The sequence below is a fragment of the Mus musculus genome, chromosome 2 (genome assembly GCF_000001635.26).
Source record: "Mus musculus strain C57BL/6J chromosome 2, GRCm38.p6 C57BL/6J".
In the NCBI taxonomy this organism is placed as follows: Eukaryota; Metazoa; Chordata; class Mammalia; order Rodentia; family Muridae; genus Mus; species Mus musculus.
The window spans coordinates 48,906,342-48,924,800 of record NC_000068.7 but is presented as its reverse complement, the minus strand read 5'-3'; the positions used below and the strand labels follow the sequence as shown (position 1 = coordinate 48,924,800).

General features: G+C 36.9%; 1 protein-coding gene across 12 annotated transcripts in view; it reads left to right on the top strand.

The window, feature by feature from the left end:
* Positions 1 to 18,459, top strand: part of Orc4 (origin recognition complex, subunit 4) — a 50,079-nt gene that overhangs the window by 28,102 nt on the left and 3,518 nt on the right. For 4 of the 12 annotated variants that reach the window (XM_006498064.4, NM_001355296.1, NM_011958.4 and 1 more), the window contains exons 9-13: positions 7,463 to 7,636; positions 12,153 to 12,239; positions 14,507 to 14,615; positions 15,287 to 15,382; positions 15,468 to 15,535. In XM_006498064.4, coding sequence (XP_006498127.1) covers positions 7,463 to 7,636; positions 12,153 to 12,239; positions 14,507 to 14,615; positions 15,287 to 15,382; positions 15,468 to 15,535 — 534 coding nt within the window. The remainder of the gene's footprint in view (positions 1 to 7,462; positions 7,637 to 12,152; positions 12,240 to 14,506; positions 14,616 to 15,286; positions 15,383 to 15,467; positions 15,536 to 18,459) is intronic. The other 8 variants (NR_149355.1, NR_033442.2, NR_149356.1 and 5 more) reach the window with 4 other exon arrangements.

Genomic DNA, 18,459 nt, shown 5'->3' with positions numbered 1-18,459 from the left:
GCCATCTTCCCAGCACCCAAGTACAGGTTCTTAATATTTGCTTAGAGTTTGCTTTATTAATCATTGCCTTTCCACTACTTATTTATACAAGTAACTTACAACTTCTCTTTAGTAGAAAATAAATTGGTGTGTATACTAAATTTAGATCTTTCCATCTTGTCCCTATAATTCAGCAGTTGTCACTATAATACATTTAAAAACATTTGAGGTATTTGTTTTTCTCTCTTTGCTATTTGACTTCCTAAATAACCTAAGATTACTGAAATTTTTCATGCATATCATGGCTTATTAACCCTTTTGCTTGTTTTACTTTGTTAGGATCATTCAGGTAAAAAACAAAAAAATACATTTCTGGAGCCAGTACCTTTTTAAAAAAGAAAATTTTATTGTAGAAAATCAATTCTTGTTGGAGATAGTAGTATAATGAGGCTCTCTCCAGCATTTATTTAGTAATTTTAATAACTACATAAAATGATCTAATCTATGTCTGTCTTCCCTGTAAAATGTTGAGGCAAAACAATAATAATTTCATCTCATGGTTATGTTTTTCAGTATATTGTAAGAAGATGAGAAATACTCGAAGTTCATTTGCATTTAGTTCCACCTTAAAAATAGACAATAATTGGATGGAGAAATGGCTCAGCCTGTAAGAGCATTTGTTCTCATTGGAAAGGATGAGAACTCAGTCCTTCCACTCATCACAGCAGCTTGATAATACTGTAGTTCATCAAATAGAATTTTGCTCCATTGTACATCATGTTTCTTGAAGTTCTTAAACAAAATCATGAAGATATCTGAATTTTTGTTAATGGTAGCAAATCTCATAGCATTTTGTTACCTCAGATTTTTTTGTGAATTTTTTTGTAGGCTGTGCAGAATTCCACACTGGTGTGCTTAATGTCTCTCTGATCAGGAACAGTAGCTGTTTGTATGTCCTTAGTAGGTTTGAGAATGTTAGCACTCGATAATGAGGCCAAAATGCAATCACAATGATACTGGTGCCTAGAAAGGAATCATTTAGTTCAGTAGTTATCAATTTGTGGTTTGCAACCCATATCGGGGTTGAACAACGCTTCTACAGAGATCAAAGGGGTAAGCTGAGACCATCCTTCATATCAGATATTTGTAGTATAATTTATAACAGTAGCAAAATTACAGTTAGGAAATGGCAATGAAAATACTGTCTGGGGGTCATGACAACAGCATTAGAAGGGTTGAGAACACTGACTTCAGTTCCTCTCATTTCACATGCTTACTTAGACATTATACATGTTACGAGTTACAAGCTATAGTTAACTTACTATCTAGCAGCATTTTTAAAATTAATTTATGTTATATACTCCATATTCCATTCCGCTTTCCCCATCCACCCTCTGAATGCTCCACATCCCACACCTCCCCAAACCCCCTACCTCCATGTGGATGCCCTAGCCCCACCCCATCTGACCTCTAAACTCCCTGGGGCCTCCAGTCTCTTGAGGGTTAGGTGCACCATCTTTGAATGAACACAGACCTGGAAGTCCTCTATTGTATGTGTGTTGGGGGCCTCATATCAGCTAGTTTATGCTGCCTGTTTGGTAGTCCAGTGTTTGAGAGATCTCGGGGGTCCAGATTAATTGAGACTGCTGGTCCTCCTACAGAGTTACCCTCCTCCTCAGCTTCTTTCAGCTTTCCCTAATTCAGTCATAGGGGACAGCAGCTTCTGTCCACTGGGTTGGGTGCGAATATCTGACTTTCAGAGCTGCTTGTTGGGTCTTCCAGAGTACAGTCATGCTAGGTTCCTTTTTTGTGAGTGCTCCATAGCCTTAATAATAGTGTCAGGCCTTGAGACCTCCCCTTGAGCTGGATCTCACTTTGGGCCTGTTTCAGGACCTTCTTTTCCTCAGGCTGCTCGCCATTTCCATCCCTGTAATTTTGTTGTTGTTGTTGTTGTTTTATTTGTTTGTTTGGTTTTTCGAGACAGGGTTTCTCTGTGTAGCCCTGGCTGTCCTGGAACTCACTCTGTAGTCCAGGCTGGGCTCAAACTCAGAAATCCACCTGCCTCTGCCTCCCAAGTGCCGGGATTAAAGGCATGCACCACCACCACTCAGCCCTGTAATTCTTTCGTTCTTAATAGCTGAGTAGCATTCCATTGTGTAAATAAACCACATTTTCTGTGTCTATTCTTCTGTTGTGGAACATCTAGGTTGTTTCCAGCTTCTGGCTATCACACGTAAGGCATGGTGGGGCATCTTTTGGGTATATTTCCAAGAGTGAAATAGCTGGCAGGTACAGCTATTTCCAATTTTCTGAGGATCCTCCAGATTGATTTCCAGAGTGGTTGTACCAGTTTCCAATCCTACCGAGATTGGAGGAGTATTTCTCTTTCTCTGTATCCTTTCTAATGTATGTTGTCACCTAGGTTTTGATCTTATCCATTCTGATTGGTGTAAGGTGGACTCTCAGGGTCATTTTGATTTACATTTCTCTGATCACATTGGGTGGAGGACATTCTTTAGGTGTTTCTCAGCTATTCAAGATTCCTCAGTTGTGAATTCTCAGTTTAATTCTATACCCCATTTTTTGATTGGTGTTTGGGGTTTTTTGGTGATTAACTTAGGTTCTTTTTTTTTTTTTTTTTTTTTTTTTAGATTTCATTATTTATTATATGTAAGTACACTGTAGCTGTCTTCAGACACTCCAGAAGAAGGAGTCAGATCTCGTTACGGATGGTTGTGAGCCACCATGTGGTTGCTGGGATTTGAACTCTGGACCTTCGGAAGAGCAGTCGGGTGCTCTTACCCACTGAGCCATCTCACCAGCCCATCAATTCTTGATCTTAGAGCATGAACCACTGGAGTTCTGTTCAGGTTTCCCCCTGTGCCAATGAGTTCAAAGCTCTTTCCCACTTTCTCTTCTAGAAAGATTCAGTGTGTCAGTTTTTATGTTAAGGTGCTTGATCTACTTGGACTTCAGCTTTTTGCAAGGTCACAAATTTTTTCATTTTTCTACATACAGCCAGCCAGCTAGACCAGCCATTTAATTTATTGAAGATGCTTTCTGTTTTCCACTGTAATTTTTGGCGCCTTTGTCAAAGATCAAGTGATCGTAAGTGTGGTTTCATTTCCAAGTCTTCAATTCTATTCCATTGACCAACCTGTCTGTCTTTGTGCCAATACCATACAGTTTTATGATGATTGATCTGTAGTAAAGCTTGAGGTCAGGGATGGTGATTCCCCCTGCTGTTCTTTTATTGTTAAGAATTATTTTTGCTATTCTGAGTTTTTTGCCTTTTCAGATGAATTTAAGAATTGCTCTTTCCATATCTTTCCATATCAAGAATTGTGTTGGGATTTTGAAGGGGAATGCCTTGAATCTATAGATTTCCTTTGGTAGGATGGCCATTTTTACTATGTTAATTCTGCCAATCCATGATCATGGGAAGTCTCTCCATTTTCTGAGATCTTCGATTTCTTTCTTAAGAGATTTGAAGTTATTGTCATATAGGTCTTTCCCTTCTTTGGTTAGAGTTACCCCAAGATATTTTACATTTTTCCTGACTATTGTGAATGGAGATGCTTTTCTGGTTTCCTTCTCAGTCTGTTTATCCTTTGTATAAAGGAAAGCTACTGATTTATTTGAGTTAATTTTATATCTGACCACTTTGCTAAAGTTGTTTATCAACCAGAGAAGTTCTCTGGTAGAATTTTTGGGGTCACTTATGTATACTATCCTATCATCTGCAAATAGTGATACATTTATTTCTTCTTTACAAATTTGTATCCCCTTGATCTCTTTTTGTTGTCTTATTGTTCTAGCTAGCAGTTCCAGTACTATATTGAATAGATATGGGGAGAGTGGGTATCCTTGTCTTGCCCCCAATTTCGGTGGGATTGCTTCACCTTTCTGAATTCTGGTAGAATTCTGCATTTAATTTGATATTTGCTGTTGGTTTACAGTAAATTGCTTTTATTATGTTTAGGTATGGGCCTTCAATTCCTGATCTCTCCAATACTTTTAACAGGAAGGGGTATTGTATTTTGTCAAATGCCTATTCTGCATCTAAGGAGATGATCATGTACTTTTTGAGTTTTTTAATATAGTTTATTACATTAATGGATTTTCACATATTGATCCAACCTTGCATCCCGGGAATGAAGCCTACTTTATCATGATGAATGATTGTTTTAATGTGTTCTTGGATTTGATTTGCAAGAATTTTATTGAGTTTGTTTGTATCGATATTCATAAGCAGGATTAGACTGAAGTTCTCTTTTTTGGTTGGCTCCTTGTGTGGTTTAGGTATCAGAATAATTGTTTCTTCATAGAACAAGTTAAGTAGTGTTCCTTCTGTTTCTATTTTATGGAATAGTTCGAGGAAAATTGGTATCAGGTCTCTTTTAAAGGTCTGGTAGAATTCTGCACTAAATCCATCTGGCTCTGTGCTTTTTTTGGTTGGGAGGTTTTTTTAATGACTTCTTCTATTTCCTTATGTGATATGGGCCTGTTTAGATAGTTTACCTGCTCTTGATTTAACTTTGATATGTGGCATCTCTTTAGAAAACCATCCATTTCATCTACATGTCCCTGTTTTGTTGGGTATAGATCTTAATAGTAGGATCTCATGATTTTTTTTTTAATTTCCTCCGTTTCTGTTGTTATGTCATTTTGAGTATAGACTTTAATAGTAGGATCTCATGATTTTTTTTTAATTTCCTCCATTTCTGTTGTTATGTCATTTTCATTTTTTAGTTTATTAATTTGAATTCTGCCTCTTGACACTTTAGTTAGTTTGACTAGGGGTTTATCTATCTTGTTGATTCTCTCAAAGAACCAGATTTTGGTTTTTTTGATTCTTTGTATTGTTCTCTTTGTTTCTATTTGGTTTATTTCAGGCCCTGAGTTTGACTATTTCCTACTGTCTACTGTTCTTGGTTGAGTTTGCTTCTTTTTGTTCTAGACCTCTCAGGTGTGCTGTTAAGTTGTTAGTATAAGATCTCTCCAGTTTCTTTATCAGGGCACTTAGTGCTATGAACTTTCCTCTTAGCACTGCTTTCATTTTGTCTCATAAGTTTGGGTATGGTATGTCAATATTTTCATTAAATTCCAGGAACACTTTAATTTCTTTTTCTTACCTGACCATGTTGCCATTGTGTAGAGAAATGTTCAGTTTCTACATATATGTGGGCTTTCTGTAGTTTTTGCTGTTATTAAAGACCAGCCGTAAGCCATGGTGAACTGATAGGATGCATGGTATTATTTCAATCTTCTTGTATCAGTGGAGGGTTGTTTCGTGATAAATTATATGGTCAATATTGGAGAAGGTGCCATGAGATGCTGAGAAAAAGGTTTATTCTTTTGTTTTAAGGTGAAATGTTCTATAGATATCTGTTAAATCCATTTGGTTCATACTTCTTTTAGTTTCACTGTGTCTCTGTTTAGTTTCTGTTTCAATGACCTATCCATTGGTGAGAGTGGGTTGTTGAAATCTCCCGCTATTATTGTTGGGGTTCATTGTGTGTTTTGAGCTTTAGTAAAGTTTCTTTTATGAATGTGGGTGCTCTTGCATTTGGGGCATAGATGTTCAGAATTGAGACTTTCTCTTGGTGGATTGTCCCCTCGATGAATTTGAAGTGCCCTTCTTCATCACACTTGATAACTTTTGGTTGAAAGTCTATTTTATTGGATATTAGGATGGCAACTCCATTTGCTTGGGGGACCTTTTTCCATCCTTTTATTCTGAGATTGGGCCTGTCTTTGTTATTGAGGTATTTTTCTTGTATGCAGCAAAATGCTGGATCTTGTTTGCATATCCTGTCTGTTAGCTTATGTCTCTAAAGGTGACTTGAGTCCATTAATATTCAGAGATATTAAAGAGGGACGACTGTTGTTGGTTCCTGGTATGTTTGTTTCCTTAGGTCGCTTTATGTGCTTGTGACACTCTGCTTCTGACTTTGTTGTGAGATGCTTAGTAACTTGTCCTTTCTTTGGTGTTGGAGTTTTCCTTCCAGAATCCTCTGTAAGGCTGGGTTGATAGAGAGTTTTGCTGGGTATAGTAGCCTAGGCTGGCATTTGTGTTCTCTTAGAGTCTGCATGACCTCTGACCAGCCTCTTCTGGCTTTCATAGTCTCTGTTGAGAAGTCTGGTGTAATTCTGATAGATCTACCTTTGTATGTTACTTGGCCTTTTTCCCTTGCAGCTTTTAATATTCTTTCTTTGCTCTGTGCATTTCTTGTTTTTATAATTATGTGACAAGAAGATTTTCTTATCTGATCCCATTTATTTGGTGTTCTATATGCTTCTTGTACCTTTATTGCCTTCTCTCTCTTTATGTTGGGGATGTTTTCTTCTATGATTTTGTTGAAGACATTTTCATGTCCTTTGAGCAGGGAATCTTCGTTCTCATCTATTCTGATTATTCTTAGATTTGGTCTTTTCATTGTTTCCTGAATTTCCTGAATGCTTTGGGTTAGGAGTTTTTATGTTTTGAATTTTCTTGACAGTTGTGTCCATCTCTTCTACTGTATCTTCTACACCTGAGATTCTCTCTTCTATCTCTTGTATTCTGTTGGTAATACTTATATCTGTAATTCCTGACCTCTTTCATAGGTTTTCCATTTCCAGGTTTGCCTCCATTTGTGTTTTCTTTAATGTTTCTACTTCCACTTTTAGGTCTTGTGTATCACTTCATTCAATTCCTTTACCTGTTTGCCTGTGGTTTTCTCTATTTCTTTTAGTGAGTTATTGATATACTCCTTAAAGGACTCTATTATCTTCATAAGATAGGATTTTAGGACAGATTCCTGATTTTCAGTGTGTTGGTGTATTCAGGGCTTGCTGTGGTGTGAGAACTGGGTTCTGATGATGCCCAAATATTTTGGCTTTTGTTGTTTGTGGTCTTGCATTTGCCTTTCACTATCTGGATATCCCTGGTGTTTGTTGGTCTAGGTGACTCTATGAAGTCTGCCTCTTTTGTCCCTGGGTTGCTTCAGGTCTCAGGTAGGCCTGCTGCCCTGGCTGTATCAGACCACCTGTGGAGCCTTCCAAACTGGGGGCTGCTGATCTGTTGCCCTGGCTGCAGTAGATCTCCTGGGAGGCCTTCAGTCCACTGCTCTGAGTGAAGCTGGTCCTCTAGGATAGATCAGGATAGGGAAACTTTACTGGAGCAAACCAAACTAGGGGTCTGCCCCAGAAGCAAGGACCGGGCTGAAGGGGTAGAAGGGATGGAAAGGGAGGGCAGGGGTTTGGTGGGTGATGTGTCCTGAGTCCACCAGGCTCCCAAGGGTGGGGGTTGGGGGGGGTGGGGGTTCTTACCAACTTCTCTGAGTGCAGGGGGTTCTCTAGGATGGATCAGGATATGGAGTGTGCAGGGGAGCAGACCAACTAGGGCTAGGGGTCTGCCCCAGCACCAAGGACCAGGCGGAAGGGACTAACAGCATTTTTTCAACATGCATCTTATATGAATTTCATTTTTGTTTTCAAGGATATTTTGGAACTCTTAGAAAAGAGAGTGAAGTCACGATTTTCTCACCGGCAGATACATTTAATGAATTCATTTGATTTTCCACAATATTTGAAAATATTTAAAGAACAGTTATCTCTACCTGCAGAATTCCCAGATAAGGCTTTTGCTGAGAGATGGAATGAGAATGTTCACGTAAGTTGGCAATAATCACAAAGCTGTATTTATCTTTACATGTTACTAAGGGACCGGAATTATAAACTTTTTCTTATTTAAAAGCAATAGAATATCCTGTCTCCTAAAACAATCTCTTCCAAAAAACTTCGGGTGTCAGTAGTTGAAGTTTTTAATCCATACCTGGTTTACATTTTAGATAATTTTTTAGTGAATTTGCATAGTCTAAATTTTATAAATTTTATAAATTTAGAAAGAAACTGCATTGATATTTCATATTTCTTTCTTTCTTTTGATTTTTTGAGACAGGGTTTCTCTGTGTATCCCTGGCAGTCCTGGAACTCATTCTGTAGACCAGGCTGGCCTCAAACTCCGAAATCCACCTGCCTCTGCCTCCCAAGTGCCGGGATTAAAGGCATGCACCACTATGCCCAGCTAATATTTATTTCTATATATGTTTTTATTTTATTTCCAGTTCTTATAAACAACTTTGCTTTGGTTTGTTAGCTGATAGTGACTCTCGGCATTAGTTTATTAAGACACTGTCCAGGCTGTGGTTCCGCTCTTATGTATTCCGGGCAACCAGACAGCCAGACCTTACTTGGGAAACTACATCTTGTTTTACACAGGTTCAGTGCTTAGATATAATTTCTTTTTATTTTTAACTTTGTTCTGATTCATAATTCCCCACCTATAATAATCATTGTTGTAAAAAAATGCATAGGAAAATCTATTTACGATAGGAAGAGTTTATTTTGAGATTATGTAGTTGAGTTTGAGGATATAGAGGTGGAGAAGTCATGGAGGCCAAGAGCTTTCAGCAGCTGGTCAGTAGCATCTGCAGTTAGGAGACAGTGATGGATGTTCCTATTTAGCTCTTTCTCCTTTTCACCCAGAATCTCAACCCATGTAGTGCTACCCACAGTCGAGAATGTTAGTCGAGAGTATTAGTCACTGTTATTTTGATGTGAAGAGATACCATGACCAAAGGTAACTTTTTAAAGGAAAGTAAATTACATACTTTAGAGGCTATATTAGTGCTTCAGAGGCTTATTCTATTATTACAGCAGGGAGCATGGACACAGCCATGCATAGTGCTAGAGAAGTAGCTGTGAGCTACATCCTCATCCACAAGCAGAGGCAAGGGAAAGACACTGAGCCTGTCAGGGGCTTGTGAAACCTCAAAGCCCACTCCCAGTGACACACTTCCTCCTACAAGGCCACATTTCCTAATCCTTTCAAACAGTTCTGTTTCTTGGTGATTAATGCCCCACCTCATTAAACTAATCTAGATAATCCTTTACAGGAATGTGCCACAGGCTCTCCTAATCCTGATAATTTCTCATTAACAAGTCAACAGTCAATATTATCCATCACAACCACTATATGTTTATATTAAGATGTATAATATCTTAATTTTAAGAGTAATTAGTTTGGGTCTTCCATCAGACTAATCTTTCATAGGACTCAGAAGATTGCTAACTAAACAAGTTTTCTCGTATTAAAACCGTGTCTGATGCAAGATCTCTATGGGGCATGTTCCTTGTAGTTGGCACTTCACATTGTTCTTTTTCTTACTATTGTCTGGAATTTAACATCTAGGTCCCTGGCTGCTTGCTTTACTTCTCAGTGCCTAACAGGCTTTCATTCCCTTTCTATATCCCCTGAGCTCATTAAAAACTCTGTCATGTTTTTGAGAAATTTGAATGCAGTTGTTCCTTTGCATTTAAATATCAGTTTTCCTGTTGATATTATTATTTCCATGCCTATTTTCTCTCTTTTCCTCTGGTGACTTTACAGCCAAGGCCATCATCCATCTGTTATATTGTGAGTGTCTATAACTATATATGTATTTTTTAAACCCATGGGCCCTGCATTGTGAGGTGCAACCACAAATGAAAATTAAAGCGAATAAAATAGTGACAATTATGTGGTACATAAATGGGTTTTTATTTGTTATTCCCTTAATAATTAGGTGTAATAATGACCTAGCTGCAGTTTTCCTCGTTACATCAGCTGTGATTTGCCGACAACCTGCTTTCAGTTTTCTTGTTGTTTTTCCAGAATTTATAGCCCCCAAACTTAAATGGTACATGGTAGGGGATGATCTCTTTCATTGTGGCAGTCTTGTAGCTTTACTGACCAAAGGAGAGCTATCACTATTAGGGTTTAGAGCTCTTATTTTCTTCTCTTTAGACAATCATCTTGAGTTGCTTTGCATGGATAGGTATTTTTGTAAAATATACTTAGAAAGTCTGTCAGTAACATGGCCAGAGTCCTTGTCCCTTATTGAGTGAGTTTGTGGTGAAGGTGGTTTGGGGAGCTAGCCTCTATGCCAGTGCTGACATTGTAGTGAGCTTTTTGTTGGTTTGTTTACTTGCTTGCTTAGGTTTAAGATAAACCTGTAGTTTCAACCAGCACTTTAAAAGCAATAGAAAATGAATATTTAAGTAGGAAATAAATCTGCTGAAAATGTTAAACTTCATTTCAAGAGATAAAAGCTTATTCCCTAAATTTAGATATTTTTTGGGTAAAAGAAGCAAACCATGGTGTTATAGCTCCAGTAGGGATGAAAACATTTAGTTTTCTGGGGCTTTTGACTTTTTGTCATTGTTTATGGAGGTTTAGTTCAGTTTTTATATTTGTTGGGATTTTTAATGGTCTTTTAATTTTTTTAACATGCCATACAATGTCCTTCAATTATATGGGTTGGTTTGTTTGTTGTTGTTGTTGCTTTTTTTTAAAAACAACTTATCCTGTCCTAATAGTGCTAAGTATAGACTTGGTCGTGGGGCCATCTGCTGGAGACTGCCCAGCCTGTCAGGAACAACTGACTCTACCTCTCCTAGAACCTATCAAATGTCCTAGCCCCTCAGCCAATGTTTGGGGGCTCATGAACCCCTTCCCATATTGTGCTAGAATAATGCTAACAGGCTTGATAGTGTCCAGATAGCCACAGCTACCATGAGTTAATGAATTAGCATTTCTACTCTGGTCTTCCTTGCCCTTTGGCTCTTAGAATCTTTTTTCCCTCTTCTGAGATGGTCTCAGAACTTTGGGAAAAAGTTGTAATATATAGATATTCCATTTCTGACCATATACTAATCAGTCACTTATACTCTGCACTTTGACCAGTTGTGAGTTTCTCCATTAACTACCATCTGCTATATAATCTTTTTAAAAGAGGTCTGAGCATTGTACCAGATACAAATTTAGAGGGCAGTTTGATACAGTGTCCATGTAGTAGAATAGTAGAGTAAAGCGCTCCAGCCATAGGTTTTGGGCCTAATTTACAGTTCTAGGCATGTTCCTCCTGTAGAGAGTCTTAAATCTAGTTCATATTTGCAGCCCTACTCCTCCCATGGGCATAGCTTGCCATGCTGATCATGGTTTTGTTCTGACTTGTAGCCAGCAGAGGACTTTTGAAAAATTATGCCAAGTGCCGATGCATCTTTGCTTACTTTGTTAAATTCACTCTTTTCATCTCTATTCCTTACCTTCCATTAAATCCCATTTCTCTAGAATTGTCTCTCTATCCATTGGCATTTTCTTAATGTACCTTGTAAAGTTTTAAAAATTACTTTGTATTATATCGTTGATTATCTCTTCCCTCTTGAAGCTTCTTCGCTTGTGTGATGATTAATCTTCATGTCATTGTGACTAGTTTAGATGGCCATGGAAACACATTTCTGCATGCATGTATTTCCAGAAAAAAATTAACTACAGAGAGAAGACCTATCCTAAATGTGGGTGTCACCATTCCAATGTGCTAGAGTTCCATACTGAATGGAAAGGAAAACATGAGCTAAGAACTAGCATTCATTTTTGCCTCCTTCCTGACAGTGCATATACACTGGCACATGCTGCCTTAAGCTCCTGTAATGGTACCTTCCCCTCCATGCTGGATTGTACCCTTCAAAAGTAGGACCAAAATAAACACTCCCTTAAGCTGCTTTATTGTGAGGAATGTTTAATGTATACAGCTTGTTTTCTAGATTGTTGTGGTATCTTGTACATTCTTACAGGCTTTAGTGTGTCATTTTTCACTGCTCCTTTTTCTGTCTACCACTCTATAACTTCTTGACCACAGCTTACTCTGCACAGATACTCTGCCCACCCCCATAGTTCATCATTCTCAGTTGTTGTTTCCTTTTCAATGAAGGCTTCATCAGGCAAGTCTTCTGTGAATGTCTGAATTCTCTCCACAGTTGTAATGGCCTCTAGTTGGGCTTTCTTTTTTCTTCCTTTTCAATCCCTTTGCAGATAGCTGTGCTTAAGGTATATGATGACACCGTTTTGTTGTCACTGTGACATGATCTTGTTTCAGCTCATGTTCTTATAGCTCTTCATAATTTCCCCACTATATTCTTGTAACTCCACTGTTTTCTCAAATATTAGAACTCTTATTCTCTGTTGTGATTTGTGCTACATTCTTTTCATCCATCTCACTAGTTTTGACTATATAGTTTCCCCATTATAGATTGGGAATTTGGGATCAAGCTATGTTTTCGTTGATTTTGTTGTTTTTGTTTTTTAGTGTCTCTCTGAAGATTCAACTGTGCTTGAAGTCCTACAGAAACATTTCAGTGTCAACAAAAACTTGCAGTCATTACACATGCTATTGGTTTGTACTTTTACCTAATCTATGAAAATAACTTATACATATTATGGATGATTTTTTTATGTATAAGTACATACGTATTATGCCTATTTTGCATATAAAAACTATACATATTAATGGACTATCTTATGTTTTGATACATTCATTAATAATCTGTATTAACATTTTGAAGTGCCTTCAAACAGTTTTCAATACTAGCTAGACTATTTCAGCATTCCCACCAATAGTATGTAACTCAAGAGTACTACTTATATCTTGATATAAAACTTTGAATCTTATAGATGCATTTGAGGAGAAATGTCTTATGTCCTACATTAATTATGCTGGTATTTGAAGATAATGCACAGCTTACTTGTAGAGTTCTTGTTTGGTTATTTTCATTGATACTCTGTAGTTCTCCAGCAGAGATCCAGAGCAGTACTTTAACTGTATCATTCTTAAGCATCTCACTTTCCTTTAAAGCAGTTGCTTTATGATTAGGATTTTTATTGTTACTGCATAAAAATGTGATTGGGCTTTTTTGTATGTTAATTTTATGTTCTTCATTCAGTTTTGCTGAACTCTCAGACTTGTAAAATTAGATTCTTTAGGATTTTCTGTGGACACACTCAGATTGTCTTCTAGGAAGGAGGTGTGTCTTCTTGGTCCCTTTGTAGTCTTTTCTTTTTTCTTCTTTTCCTTCCCTTTCTTTTCCTTTTCTCTTTTCTTTCCCTTTCCCCCTTTCCACCTTTCCTCCTTTCTCCTCCTTTTCCCCCTTTTCCCCCTTCTTTTCCCCTTTTTCCCTTTTTTCCCTCTTTTCCCCTCTTTTCCCCTTCCCCCTTTCCTTTCCCCTTTCCTTCTTCCCTTTCCCCTTCTTCTTTCTCCTTCTTCCCCTTCTTTCACAGCAGGTAAATGGCAAAGCTGGATCTCCATTTAGTCTGTTTTAATCAATCTAATGGCATGTCTCATAATTTTCTACCATGGTATCTTTACTGATTCTTATTCCCCACATCGGCTTTTACTAAGGAATGCTGTCTTTCTCTAAATAAACTTCCTATCTCATTAGTTTAATTCCCTTCTACCCATCAAAAGTATACTGTCATTTTTAGCAACTTGGCTATAGTGAAGTTATGGATTAAGAATCTTTATGTATCCATCCACAAATAAAGATGCATAAACAACATTTTTTTTTTTTACTGCAGTCTTTTTTTATCATTACAAAAAATAAAAAATGGCATGTGTTTATCAACAGGAAGTGAGGAAATGTGAGTAATTACAAAGGAGTATAATAGAAAATGAATGAACTAGAATTGAAATCTAAATGTGGATTAATTCTCATTTTCATTTGAAGATAAGTTCTAAAACTAGATTGCATTGGTTATAGAACGCTTAGAAATTAAATTGTGTTATCTATTAATACCTGCAGTATAGAGTTTATAGTTTATAAGAATATATTAATATAAAGATATTGACTATTTTATGTGGCAAAAGGTGCAGTACACTCAAGGCCACTGTGCACAACTCTGTAACAGGTATATTTTAAAAATATAAACGTGGAATATTATATATAATTCTGTTTTGTTTTGTTTTTTTTAATGTAAGAAATACCTTACAATAAATGGAAAAAAATAGAAAACAAAAGAGCCACAAATGGTCTGAGTTTTAACTTGTAGAAGAGTGAACTTCAGGGATTCCCAACCTCTTGTCATTAACTGTAAAGTATCTGAAGTCCCCATTTAACCTGAAGCTGTATGTTTGCTACATCTATCTATCTATATATTGCTACATAATACATCTACTACACCTACAAATTCTAAATTCTTGTATTCCAAATACAAATCGTTAATTGAGGGTAAACTTAGTACTAGAAGGTGATGTTTGCCTAAAGAGAACTAAATGAAGAGGATAATTGTCTAAGTTTATAATTGTTTTCAAAATTAGTAACTTCTAAACTGAACTTACCTTTACATGTTTGTAAAAATCTGTATAAAACATAGCTATTCTTTTAAGGTGTGTGATATTTGATTAGTATTCTTTCAGTTTTTTTCTTATTAGACTTTTTAAAAATGTTTTTTCTTTTGGAGAGTAATAAATTTGATTCCAATGCAAAGTAGTAGAGAAAACAGCATCTGAACTAAGTCATTGCTACATTTTCATGGAGCAAAGTTTAAGGTTATTTACCTAGTTTCTATCTTACAAGAATAAACTATAAGACATTAAATAAGATTGTTCTAAAATATCTCCAGAATATTCAAGTAAATAAGTACTTTTTAAAATACACCTTTCTTTAGATGCTTGCTTTAAATCGAGTAACCGTATCACACCCATTTATGACTTCAGCAGATCTGATGGAGGCACAGCATATGTGTAGCTTGGATTCTAAGGCGAATATTGTACATGGTGAGAAACTGCATTGCTAATCTTTCTTTTGATGTTTTGATTTTAAAAGTTCAGATTTAGATGTTTTCTGAGATAATGAGTGTTGAGCATGGTGCTCTGTATACAGAATGCTTTTTATATACAACTTTTAATTGATACTGTAATAAGTATATTATCACTCTTTGTGTTCTGCATCCCATACCACATGGGGAGTCCAGGTAGGACTATTGTTGATGTTCTCCTTGCTTACCCTAAGTGCTATTATATTTGTTGACACTTGCTCATTTGCATTCACTATCTCTTTTGAAATATAAGATATATTTTAGATCTGTTTTCCAGAAATTCTCTGCATAAATGCTTCCCAAAGGCCTATGATACTTGAAATTACATGATATTCACAATATTTGCTGTTTGTTGTGGTATCAAATCTTTTCTACTTATAGCACATTCCTTGAAGTTTAGAAAAAAAAATCCTTATGTTGTAGATCATCCCACCCCTAGCAAAAAGGCCTTAAAGTCTAACAAGTTAAATGACTCGTGTTTTTATAGATAATAGTTGTTGGAATACCTTTAAAAATAGAGAAATGCTGACCTCTACCCTTCAAAACCTTGCGTTATTTTCTAGATAACAGTTTGTTTAGTGGTATGAACCCTTGGCTGAAACTCAGGAGTCCATCTCCCTTTAATTCTAGGTCTGTCAGTCTTGGAAATCTGTCTTATAATAGCAATGAAACATTTAAATGACATATATGAAGAGGAGCCCTTTAATTTTCAAATGGTGTATAATGGTAAGATGAAGTGCATCATTTTCTTGTTGGTTTCTTGCCTTTTTCTTATTTGAAAGTACTAATGTTCTCATTGCTTACTCTGCAGAATTTCAGAAATTCATTCAAAGAAAGGCCCATTCTGTTTATAACTTTGAGAAACCTGTGGTCATGAAGGTATGGTTTGATTTGGTTGTATTTTTCATCAGATCCAGCGATTTTTTTTTTTTTTTTTTAACTTGCTTCAAAACTCTTTGAACCCTTGAGTATTTTATTATAGGAATTTTTTCAGCAAAATGTTATAAAATGAACTGCTTCAATAATTCTGTAGCTAGCCCGTTTTACAGTTTGTGAAGATATATTGCCCTCTGCTGTCTGTTCTTAGCACTTGCCCACTGAAAAGGAACTAACCCTCTGCAGTCCACAAGTTGGCAGTTACAAGATGTCAAGTTTATTATTTAGGGTAAGATGTCAGTTTACAACTTTAAAATGACATCCTAAAATATACTCCTTCACTACAAAGAAAATGTAAATCTCATATAATTTTACATTTTCTATAGGCATAGGAAATAAAGGTCAAAAAATTGTAACAGTATAACCCAATTGATGAAAAATATTTTCAAATTTATGATAAAAGTATTTCCTGAACTATTTTCCTTTGTGTCTTTAAAATTTGGTATATTTATAAAAAGTTACAGCAGATTCCATTTTAGTAAATGTACATTAGAAATTCATTCTTTTAAACTCATTTAATATGTAGCTAAAAAGACTGATTTATATTTTAAAATTATACCAACTATATTCATTTTTCTAAGTAATTTAGTCTAAGCACTTTAAGCTTATATTTATTTAATGGAAATTAAATTAAACAGGACACATTTCGAGGTCCTGTTTGTCCAGTGTTGTTGGCACAGTGTGGTTCTGGGGACCATATGGAAGCAAAGGCCTTTTTTTTTTTTCTTGTAAAGCAATACAAGCTTGGGCCTTGGGTATTCCTTGTACAGCACAGCTAGAACTTCATTTTCTGTAGCAGTTGTTAAAAAGTGAGCAGAGTCTTGTATTCAGGCCACAGCAGTCCTAGCATCCTGAGGGTAGATCCTTCTCATTGTTGCAGTTTTGGAAAGGGCATCTGCACGTGTCTGGGAATAATTTGTAGATGCTCTTTGTACATTTTAATGCATCTTGGAAATATGTTTTCAGTGTTGTTAAGCTACACCTGAAGAATTTAATATTTTCTCATTATTCAAGGTTTTTTCCTCCCAGTAAGAATTTTTATGATAAACAGAATATGTCCCAGTGATACTTTTCACAGGGAACTGTGAGAATGCTCAAGAATCTACTTCAGTGTGTCCCGATTCTAATATTTCATCAGAGTATAGTTTTTCCTTCTTGTCTTATTAACATTCTTAAACAATTATTAAGTGATGCATGAGTTGTAGAGTAAGAGGAACCAAACAATGAAGAGCTCCATTAAGGTGCTAAGAAGACTGGGGGTTAAACAAACATGGTCCCCTGTCCCACCCCCTGGTCTTTGCAATCTTACAAGGTCCTTTGCTTACATGATGAGCCCAGTAGGCTTTTTGTACTCTAGGGTCTTTCTTACCTCTTGTACTATAGCTGTTAACTTTTATCTTTTTAAAATTTTATTTAATTTTTTATTGAAAGTAGTTATTTTCATGCATCTATCAGTCATGGATTCCCTTCTTTCAGATTCTTCTCACCCACGAGCCCCTCTTTTTTCCTCTCTCTCTCTCTCTCTCTCACAAAAAGACAGGCAAATAGAAAAGAAAAGCAAGAATAAAACAGCAAACTAACAGCAGAAAGAGAAAGAAAGAGCATCGGTAGAAAGCATTCACACAGGCACACAAAAAGAACCCGTGAATACAAAATTGGAAGCCAGAATACATAAGCTAGAGAAGAGAACGGTACGGGAGAAAATGCTGAAACAAAGCCATATGAAACTGACCCCTACACATACACACACACACACACACTAAATCTTTTGGGTTTATTTTGTATTGGCTATCCTTAATCCTTATGGTCCATATCCTTAAGTATAGTTTGTATACCCAGAGAGATTGGAGAACTATTTTCTCCTTTGCAAACAATTGTAATTGGAGGTAGCTTCTTGGTTAGAGCAAGGGAGTCTAATTCCCCATCTCAACACTTGAGACCCCATCTGGTTTGGACAGTGGTTTTGCCTCCTTTTTCACAATTCCCCATCTCAACACTTGAGACCCCATCTGGTTTGGACAGTGGTTTTGCCTCCTTTTTCACAATTCCCCATCTCAACACTTGAGACCCCATCTGGTTTGGACAGTGGTTTTGCCTCCTTTTTCACAATTCCCCATCTCAACACTTGAGACCCCATCTGGTTTGGACAGTGGTTTTGCCTCCTTTTTCACAATTCCCCATCTCAACACTTGAGACCCCATCTGGTTTGGACAGTGGTTTTGCCTCCTTTTTCACAATTCCCCATCTCAACACTTGAGACCCCATCTGGTTTGGACAGTGGTTTTGCCTCCTTTTTCACAATTCCCCATCTCAACACTTGAGACCCCATCTGGTTTGGACAGTGGTTTTGCCTCCTTTTTCACAATTCCCCATCTCAACACTTGAGACCCCATCTGGTTTGGACAGTGGTTTTGCCTCCTTTTTCACAATTCCCCATCTCAACACTTGAGACCCCATCTGGTTTGGACAGTGGTTTTGCCTCCTTTTTCACAATTCCCCATCTCAACACTTGAGACCCCATCTGGTTTGGACAGTGGTTTTGCCTCCTTTTTCACAATTCCCCATCTCAACACTTGAGACCCCATCTGGTTTGGACAGTGGTTTTGCCTCCTTTTTCACAGAGTTTCCTTGATCCTTGAAGTGGAAGGCTCTGATGAAAAACTTCCATTTAGGACTAAGTGTTTGAAGGTCTCTCATTCTGCACATGTTCCAGTTGTCTCTATTAGTTCCCATCTGCTTTACTGATATCTAGGCAGCACACTGTTCTATTGGGATATCTAGCTGTACCATCTCATTCCAAAGTCTTATCAGATTAAGGTTTTAAGATCAAACTAATAGACAAAGGACTGGAGCTACAAAGCTCAGGT